General features: G+C 36.6%; 1 protein-coding gene across 1 annotated transcript in view; it reads right to left on the bottom strand.

Annotated features, from left to right (window-relative positions):
• LOC111141287 (bone morphogenetic protein receptor type 2) overlaps window positions 1-10,761 on the bottom strand; it is a 212,454-nt gene that overhangs the window by 22,932 nt on the left and 178,761 nt on the right. The window contains exon 11 of the mRNA XM_022493741.1: window positions 8,398-8,534. Within this exon, the coding sequence (XP_022349449.1) occupies window positions 8,398-8,534 (137 nt within the window). The remainder of the gene's footprint in view (window positions 1-8,397; window positions 8,535-10,761) is intronic.

The raw sequence follows: 10,761 nt of genomic DNA, 5'->3' as shown, positions 1-10,761 counted from the left end.
CATGAAGATCTAACAATTTTAAATATCTATGCCCCTAACATGGGAGCAGCCAACTATATAAACCAATTAATAACAAAATCAAAGAAACACATTGACAATAACACAGTAATAGTAGGGGACTTTAACATCCCCCTCACTGATATGGACAGATCATCCAAGCAAAAGATCAACAAGGAAATAAAGGCCTTAAATGACACACTGGACCAGATGGACAGCACAGATATATACAGAACATTCCACCCCAAAGCAACAGAATACACATTCTTCTCTAGTGCACATGGAACATTCTCCAAAACAGATCACATTCTGGGTCACAAATCAGGTCTCAACTGGTACCAAAAGATGGGGATCATTCCCTACATATTTTCAGACCACAATGCTCTGAAGCTAGAACTCAATCACAAGCGGAAAGTTGGAAAGAACTCAAATACATGGAGGCTAAAGAGCATCCTACTAAAGAATGAATGGGTCAACCAGGAAATTAAAGAAAGATTTTAAAAATTCATGGAAACAAATGAAAATGAAAACACAACTGTTCAAAATCTGTGGGACCCAGCAAAGGTGGTCCTGAGAGGAAAGTATATAGCCATACAAGCCCTTCTCAACAAAGAAGAAAGGTCTCAAGTACACAACCTAACCCTACACCTAAAGGAGCTGGAGAAAGAACAGCAAAGAAAGCCTAAACCCAGCAGGAGAAGAGAAATAATAAAGAGCAGAGCAGAAATCAATGAAATAGAAACAAAAAAAAAAAAACAGTAGAACAAATCAATGAAACTAGGAGCTAGTTCTTTGAAAGAATTAATAAGATTGATAAACCCCTAGCCAAACTTAACAAAAAGAAGAGAGAAAGGACCCAAATAAATAAAATCATGAATGAAAGAGGAGAGATTACAACCAACACCAAAGAAATACAAACAATTATAAGAACATATTATGAGCAACTATATGCCAGCAAATTTGACAATCTGGAAGAAATGGGTGCACTTCTAGACAGGTATAAACCATCAAAACCGAACCAGGAAAATAGAAAACCTGAACAGACCCATAAACAGTAAGGAGATTGAAGCAGTCATCAAAAATCTCCCAACAAACAAGAGACCAGGGCCAGACGGCTTCCCAGGGGAATTCTACCAAACACTTAAAGAAGAATTAAAACCTAGTCTCCTGAAACTGTTACAGAAAATAGAAATGGAAGGAAAACTTCCAAACTCATTTTATGAGGCCAGCATTACCTTCATCCCAAAACCAGACAAAGACCCCATCAAAAAAGAGAATTACAGACCAATATCCTTGATGAACACTACAGACCAATATCCTTGATGAACACAGTTGCAAAAATTCTCACCAAGATACTAGCTAATAGGATCTAACAGTACATTAAAAGGATTATTCACCATGACCAAGTAGGATTTATTCCAGTGCTGCAAGGTTGGTTCAACATCTGCAAATCAATCCATATGATACAATACATTAATAAAAGAAAGAACAAGAACCATATGATATTCTCAATAGTTGCTGAAAAAGCATCTGACAAAGTATAGCATCTTTTTTTTTTTTTTAAATATAGTTTATTTATTTGACAGAGATGCACCGAGAGAGGGAACACAAGCAGAGGGAGCGGGAGAGGGAAAAGCAGGCCTCCCACCAAGCAGGGAGCTCAACACGGGGCTCGATCCCAGCATCCTGGGATCGTGACCTGAGCCAAAGGCAATTGCCTAACAACTGAGCTACCCAGGGGCCCCTAGCATCCTTTCTTGATCAAAACTCTTCAAAGTGTAGGGATCGAGGGTACATACCTCAATATCCTCAAAGCCATCTATGAAAAACCCAAAGTGAGTATCATTCTCAATGGAGAAAAACTGAGAGCTTTTCCACTAAGGTCAGGAACACGGCAGGGATGTCCGTTATCACCACCGTTATTCAACACAGTACTAGAAGTTCTAGCGTCAGCAATCAGACAACAAAAAGAAATTAAAGGCATTCAAATCGGCAAAGAAGAAGTCAAACTATCACTCTTTGCAATGATATGATACTTTATGTGGAAAACCCAAGACTTCACTCCAAATCTGCTAGAACTTGTACAGGAATTCAATAAAGTATCAGGATATAAAATCAATGCACAGAAATCAGTTGCATTTCTACACACCAACACAACAAGACAGAAGAAAGAGAAATTAAGGAGTTGATCCCATTTATAATTGCATCCAAAACCATAAGATACTTAGGAATAAACCTAACCGAAGAGGTAAAGAATCTATACTTATAAAACTATAAAGTACTCATGAAAGAAATTGAGGAAGACACAAAGAAATTGAAAAACGTTCCATGCTCATGGATTGGAAGAACAAATATTGTGAAAATGTCTATGCTACCTAAAGCAATCTACATGTATAACGCAATCCCTATCAAAATACCATCCATCTTTTTTCAAAGAAATGGAACAAATAATCCTAAAATTTATATGGAACCAGAAAAAACCTCAAAAGGCGAGAGGAATGTTGAAAAAGAAAACCAAATCCGGTGGCATCACAATTCCAGACTTCAAGCTCTACTACAAAGCTGTCATCATCAAGACAGTATGGTACTGGCACAAAAACAGACACATAGATCAATGGAACAGAATAGAGAGCCCAGAAATAGACCCTCAACTCTATGGTCAACTAATCTTCGACAAAGCAGAAAAGAATGCCCAATGGAAAAAAGACAGTCTCTCTTCAACAAACGGTGTTGAGAAAATTGGACAGCCACATGCAGAAAAATGAAACTGGACCATTTCCTTACACCACACACAAAAACAGACTCCAAATAGATGAAAGACCTTAATGTAAGAAAGGAATCCATGAAAATCCTTGAGGAGAACACAGGCAGCAACCTCTTCGACTTTAGCCACAGCAACTTCTTCCTAGAAACATTGCCAAACGCAAGGGAAGCAAGGGCAAAAATGAACTACCCAGACTTCATCAAGATCAAAAGCTTTTGCGTAGCAAAGGAAACAGTCAACAAAACCAAAAGACAACTGACAGAATGGGAGAAGATATTCGCAAACAACATATAAGATAAAGGACTAGTATCCAAAATCTATAAAGAACTTTTCAAACTCAACACCCAAAGAACAAATAATCCAATCAAGAAATGGGCAGAGGACATGAACAGACATTTCTGCAAAGAAGACATCCAGATGGCCAACAGACACATGAAAGCATGCTCCACATCACTCGGCATCAGGGAAATACAAATCAAAACCACAATGAGATATCACCTCACACCAGTCAGAATGGCTAAAATTAACAAGTCGGGAAACAACATATGCTGGTGAGGATGCAAAGAAAGGGGAACCCTCCTACACTGTTGGTGGGAATGCAAGCTGGTGCAACCACTCTGGAAAAGAGCATGGAGATTCCTCAAAAAGTTGAAAATAGAGCTACCCTGTGACCCAGCAATCACACTACTGGGTATTTACCCTAAAGATACAAATGTAGTGATCCAAAGGGGCATGTGCACCGGAATGTTTATAGCAGCAATCTCCACAATAGCCAGACTGTGGAAAGAACCTAGATGTCCATCAACAGATGAATGGATAACGAAGATGTGGTATATATGTATACAATAGAAAACTATGCAGCCGTCAAAAGAAATGACATCTTGCCATTTGCAACAACATGCATGGAACTAGAGGGTATTATGCTGAGCAAAATAATTCAATCAGAGAAAGACAATTATCATATGATCTCTCTGATATGAGGAATTTGAGAGGCAAAGTGGGGCGCTTGGGGGGTAGGGAAGGAAAAAAATGAAACAAGATGGGATCGGGAGGGAGACAAACCATAAGAGACTGTTAATCTCAGAAAACAAACTGATGGTTGCCGGGGGGAGGGGGCTATGGAGAGAGTGATTGGGTTATGGACATTGGGGAGGGTATGTGCTATGGTGAGTGCTGTGAAGTGTGTAACCCTGATGATTCACAGACTTGTACCCCTGAGGCAAATAAATACATTATATGTTAATAAAAAAAATTTTTTTTAAAGTAGTTTTTTATTCTTTGTTTTTTAAGAGTTTTATTTATTTATATGACAGAAAGAGTGAGAGAGCACAAGCAGGGGAACAGTAGAGAGAGGGAGAAGCAGGCTCCCCACTGAGTAGGGACCCAAATGCGGGGCTTGATCCCAGGATCCTGGGACCATGACCCGAGCCAAAGGCAGATGCCTAACCATCTGAGCTACCCAGGCACCCCTAAAAACTAGTTTTTAGACTCATTCATATTTGGAAGATTTTTTGAGTTTTGTTACTATAAATTTTTTTTTTAATTTCAATGCGATTATGAAGCAAAAATGTTTTCTTTTAGACATAGGTGCATTTCCATCTTTTTCTACACTATGCATTTAAAATGTACCTCTCTAGTGCTGGATTGCTTTTCAGAGAAGCAGTTGGGTTTTTTTTTAAGGATTTTATTTATTTATTTGACAAAGCGAGAAAGACCACAAGTAGGTCACAGTGAGAATGGGAAAAGCAGGGTCCCCACCGAGCAGAGAGCCCAATGTGGGGCTCGATCCCAGGACCCTGAGATCATGACCTGAGCTGAAGTTAGAGGCTTGACCCTCTGAGCCACCCAGGCGCCCCCAGAGAAGCAGTTCTATTAACTGCAGCGTGTTAGATTTAAGTGGATTCACTGGAAGTAAACCAAGTATCACTTTATCCCCCACTTAACAACCTACTCTAAATTGGAAGCAAAAAGTTTGCAGGTAAATATGCATATGATGGTCATCATGTAATGGTAGGGTTGCCAAGAGATTTTCAAAATAATGAGTCAGATTTCTCTGGTGAAATAAAACAACTGAAGGAAGAAAATTATTTTACTAGATAAAATTTTATGAAAAGATTTTTCTTTGAGGGATTCTCTGTGAGGTTAGCATATCTAATGAAGTCTGGTGCAGGATTCAGCCTTTCACCTTCAATCCCAGTTCCCATACTACGGACTGCAGTTTAGAGGCAATCTTGGGCATACGTTTTTGGCAATAGGTCTTCAGTTGCCTTGAAGAAGATTTCAATCTCATTTGAAGCAGAAGCCTTCACTGACCAATGGACAAGATGACAAAAATGACCAATGGAGGAAAATATTCAGTCTAAATCTGAATGTAAACACACAAATTCTCTGTAGCCTCTCTCTGACATGCCACCACACCATATAAGTCAGGATCAAGAATGAAAGTATTCTAATCCTATGCAGACAGTGAATATACATAACAAAGTGATTTAAACTGTTGAGTGGAATTTTTTTCATTTTTGTTCTTTATAATCAAGAAAATTATTTGTATAAAGTGTCAAAAATTCTGATTTACACCTTTAGAAATAATTGATAATAATAATTCCTATCACATTCTTTTTTTTTTTAAAGATTTTATTTATTTATTTGACACACAGAGAAAGAGATCACAAGTAGGCAGAGAGGCAGGCATAGAGAGGGGGAAGCAGGCTCACCGCCAAGCAGAGAGCCCGATGCGGGGCTCGATCCCAAGACCCTGAGATCATGCCCTGAGGCGAAGGCAGAGGCTTAACCCACTGAGCCACCCAGGCGCCCCCTCCTATCACATTCTTAAAACAGTGACAGATTGCTATGGGAGAAGCAAACATTAAGAATTTCTAGAAGGGCGCCTGGGTGGCTCAGTGGGTTAAGCCACTGCCTTCGGCTCAGGTCATGATCTCAGGGTCCTGGGATCGAGTCCCGCGTCGGGCTCTTTGCTCAGCAGGGAGCCTGCTTCTCTCTCTCTCTCTCTGCCTGCCTCTCCGTCTACTTGTGATCTCTCTCTGTCAAATAAATAAATAAAAACTTAAAAAAAAAAAGAATTTCTAGAAATGATATATATGACTGTCAAAAGTTAGGATTTTAATGAACAAATAACTAATAGAGTGGTAAAGGTGAGAAATGAATGAGTGATTTGAATGTTAAAGGAGAGTAAGTCTTGAACAATGTACAACACAAAAAACGGAAAATACAGGAAAAACATTGATACCTAGAATGTCAGGTGGACCAATATTTGTCTATGGGAATTTCAGAAGAAAGTAATGGAAGAGAAGAAATAAGTTTGTAAATAATAAAGAAAAATTCCTCTGAACTGAAGAAATCTCTGAGTTTTCAAACTGAAATCCCATCTAGCGCAAAACAAAATGTGTGAAAAGATCCACGCCTCCATATATCCAGGTAAACTGTGATAATTAAAAAAAAAAAACAGGCTTAAAAGCTCATAAAGACAAGAAAACAAGGGGTAAACAAAAAGACAAAAAGTAATGGAATGAGCCTGGTTGCCTCTGGAATTCTTTACATGTCTGAATGCTTGAGGACAGTGGAATAGTGATTTCAAAGGAACCACTATGAGGAAAATGTGATTTTGATCTTGAAACCATTACTTGGCCAAATTATTACTCAAATGTGAGGGCAAGATATAAACATTTTTGAAGGTTCAATGATTCATAATCTCATGCACATACTAACAGGCATCACTTAAAGAGGAACTTCATCAAAGAATGATTTGCAAGAAAAAGAATGAGATTTTCAAAGAACGTTGCTTCTTAATAGAATCTATAAAGAAAGAAAGAACAAAGTGACAAAAAAATCAGAGACTTGGGTGGATAGTGACTTTTGAAACATTTTTCTCAAGCAGCAGAGGCTTACAGTAACTAACAGGATTTTCACTTCCCTCTCTATGAGTCCAAGTACAATACTATATTATGCAATGGATGTTTACACAATCATAATTCTACGATTTCTGATGTTTTTATTTTAAATTTTAGATCTATTTGTGGAAAAACATAAATTATGTAGTAATAGTTCAAATATTACAAACCTAGGAGAGAGTAAATGAGAGATAATAAGAAATAACGATATAGTGTTTACAGTTATAACAGTAACCTCCCGGAGAAAAAAAATAGGAACAAAAACCAAAACCTCACAACACTGTTAATAGGAGTTTCTTTTGAAGACTGGTGGTAGGGTTCTGTAGCTTTTTCCTTTTCCTTTTTTACGCCCTTCCACTTAATTTGATTTGATTTATCACGTATAGGCATACCTTCATAATTTTTTAAAAAATCTCTTTTTAAAAAGTTTATTTATTTATTTGACACAGAGAGAGCGATCACAAGTAGGCAGAGAGGCAGACAGAGAGAGGGGGGGAAGCAGGTTCCCTGCTGAGCAGAGAGCCCGAAGTGGGGCTCAATCCCAGGACCCCTGAGATCATGACCTGAGCTGAAGGCAGAGACTTAACCCACTGAGCCACCCACGTGCCCCATAACTTCATGATTCTTTAAAAAAATGTTTAAAATAAAAAAATACAGGATATTCCATCAATGAGGGATAATTCAGTAATTATGACATATCATATAACGGAATACTGACCAAATGGAGAAAGAGATACATCTATAGGTACTGACATGAGAAACTGCCCATGAGTAAAAAAATAAGCTGCAGAAATGATAGTGGATAATGAAATGATGCTATTTATGTTAAAAAATTATATAACAGAAAGAGAAAGAGGGTGTGTGTGTGTATGTGTGCATATAAATATTTGTAAGATGTTTACGGTGCCGTAGCAACAATTTACCAAAATGATGGGAGCTTTTGAAGATATTTTAGTGTTTTGGACTGAATTTGTTTTTTTAAAGATTTTATTTTTTTAAGATTTTATTTATTTATCTGACAGACAGAGAGAGAGCACAAGTAGGCAGAGCAGCAGGCAGAGGGAGATAGAGAAGCTCTCTCAGCAGGGAGCCCAATGCAGTTCTCGATCCCAGAACCCTGGGCTCACAACCAAAGCCAAAGGCAGACACTTAATTGACTGAGCCACCCAGGTATCCCTAAAGATTTTATTTTTAAGAAAGCTCTATACAAAGTGATACAAAGTGCGAGGCTTGAACTTACAACCCCAAGATCAAGAGTTGCATGATCCACCAAAGCCAGCCAGGTGCCCTAGACTGCGTTTTTAGTAAGTAGAATTTATAAGCACACTTTGGTTTCTTTTTGAGGTAGTTTAAATTTCTATTAGTCACTGCATATACACATCTGCACTAATTACCATTTTTGGTACCACTCTCAAGAGAGAAAGATGGAATTTCAATAATGTTTAAAATATTAACATGTTAATTATTCCAGCTGTTACTCAATCTGGCAACCTTCAGAAGCAAGTTAGTCTCACTCGTGTTTTATATTTGGAAATGACTGAAACTGAACCAAAAAAGAGGACTTTTTTATATTGAAAAATTTGAAAATGTATAACATCATAGAAGTCAAGTAAGTTGGATTTCTGGCATTAGACAGCTCTAAAAACTATTAACAGTCTATTTTTACTTCAAACAACATTAAAACATTCAGTCATAAATCCTCTTTTTTAAAAATTTAGTTTTTCTTACCAGGCTATTTTCTTTCCAAGCTTCTGGGAACTTGGGTCTCTGTTTTTCCCTAGATACCAGAACCTGCATATCTTCAAAAGTGGGATGGTTTCCAACTTCTGTCTGAAAAGCCATCTGGTATTCTGGTACAGATTCACCTGTGTATTTTTTTTAAAAGAAGGTTAGAGTAAAATTTCCAACTACGTTAAAATGATGGAATAACAGCAGAATTTCTGATACCAAGTAAACAGAGAAATTATGTCATAATCTTTTTTTTTTTTTTAACCTTTTAGGGCATATTTGGAAATCCAAAAGAGATCCTGTTGTGGGTTTAATACATTATTAATAAATGCTTTACTTAGAATAGTATTTGATAAGTTAAATGTCTGTTGATAAATCAAGTGGTAGTTTCAACAGTGGACATAGCTATTTTTAAATGGTTTCTAGTATCACTAAATTGGGGGTTATTATATATATAAGTTGTACTTAATACTTGAAAATGCTGAATTCTTATCCCATATAAGGATCAAGGGAGGTGAATATGAGGAAAAAGTCCAAGATCTAGTACAACACATGTCTGTACAACCAAATATAAGCATATAGGATGTATAGTCATCCTGTCTTAATATGTCACCAGCTCTATTATAGTCCAGCCAGATTGTATCAAATGTCACAAAAATTTTTATGATAATGGCCATAATAGAAAAATTAATATATTGATATTTTTAAAAAATCCTCTTAAGAAACAGTATCTAGAGCAAGGATTTTTAAGTATCATTAACTATTCTACCACTGTTTAATAACCCTATTTATCACCAAGTAAGCACAATTAGTTGCTTGTGATGAAAAGTTCGTGATTTTTACAAAATGTTATTAAATTAAACTTAATAAACATATTGAGCATACAGAAGATCTCTGGGACCAACAGTCAGAAAACCAATGGCCTAGTCAAAATCTTGACAAACAACACAGGAGAGAGATTCTTCCTGTCTCCTGGTACCAGTCCCACCCCATTAAAATGACAAGATAAATTAGAAGGAAGAACACCAGATTGTAGGATAAGGCACTTAAACTCTAATCCTGGCTTCATCTTTCTCAAGAAAAAGTCATTTATTTTATTTACTTATTTTGAGAGACAGACAGACTGACAGACAATCAAGCAAGCTCCACGCTCAGTGTGGAGCCCAACACGGGGCTTGATCTCATAACCCTGAGATCATGACCTGAGCCAAAATCAAGAGTCAGATGCTTAACTGACTAAGCCACTGAGGAGACCCTGGAAAAGTCGTTTATTCTGTTTTAATTTTCCTGTCAGCAAAATGGCAATGGCTGTCTTCCTTATCTCACTCACATGGAGATAATATAAAAGTTATAATGACCCAGATAGAAAGTACTTTATAAACATGTTTTTAATTTTTGTTTCAATTTGGATATTCAAAACAACATGTAAACAATTGCCCTCCTCCAATATTAAGAAAGATTATATTACAAAGGTTAATTCTATAATTTGTGCAGTACAACCCCCAAATTTTGGAATATTATGCTATCTATACAAGTGATATTTTCACATACTCTAAACATTTAAGCAGATACTTATTGCCATCAATATTGAACTTGAAAGACAAAACTGAAAGATTCAATCCTGCTAGTGTATCACTTTCATTCATGAAACCTCATTTGATAAAACCTCAACCCACAGTATCTGTGAACGCTAAGATATTTACTAGTATATCTTATCTGTCTCTCTGAGATATAAACACAACACACATAGATATCTTCTAAGTACTATTGCTTATTTTTTCCCAAATGCTGGTTCAGAATAATTAAAAATACACAATTTTACTTATTTGTTTTAATCAGGTCTAAAATAAAATTAGAAAACCTGCTAAATAAAACTGATGAACAATCTTACTTTGTAAATGAAGTGACATTAAGAACTGTCAATTTTCTAATAAATTTTCATGGCTCTAAATCTAATTGTTTAATAGATACTTATTTGGAGCTAACTTAGTATTAGGCACTAGAGATACAAAGAAATGAATGTCAGTGACATCATCATCATCATGAATTCTATTAGTCTGACTGGATTTCCTTAAAACTTTATAATCAGTAGATTGCTCAAGGGAAGTTTTATAATCCCATTTTCTTTCAAACTGTCCAAAACAGATCAAATGTCTAAGAATATCAGATACTATTCTTCTCACCTCATTTGCTATTTATTAATTATGTCTCTAAGCATTAGGAACTTTCTAGTTCCCTTCTTAAATTATGCTTGTTCTATGGGGGGTTAAGGGGGTAGGAGAAGAGTAAATGAAACAAGATGGGATTGGGAGGGAGACAAACCATAAGTGACTCTTAATCTCACAAAACAAACTGAGGGTTAAT

Source organism: Enhydra lutris, unplaced genomic scaffold (assembly GCF_002288905.1).
Source record: "Enhydra lutris kenyoni isolate GAN:26980312 unplaced genomic scaffold, ASM228890v2 scaffoldscaffold1, whole genome shotgun sequence".
NCBI classification, from domain to species: domain Eukaryota; kingdom Metazoa; phylum Chordata; class Mammalia; order Carnivora; family Mustelidae; genus Enhydra; species Enhydra lutris.
The sequence above is the reverse complement of the archived record's forward strand: the minus strand, read 5'-3'. Positions and strand labels throughout refer to the sequence as shown.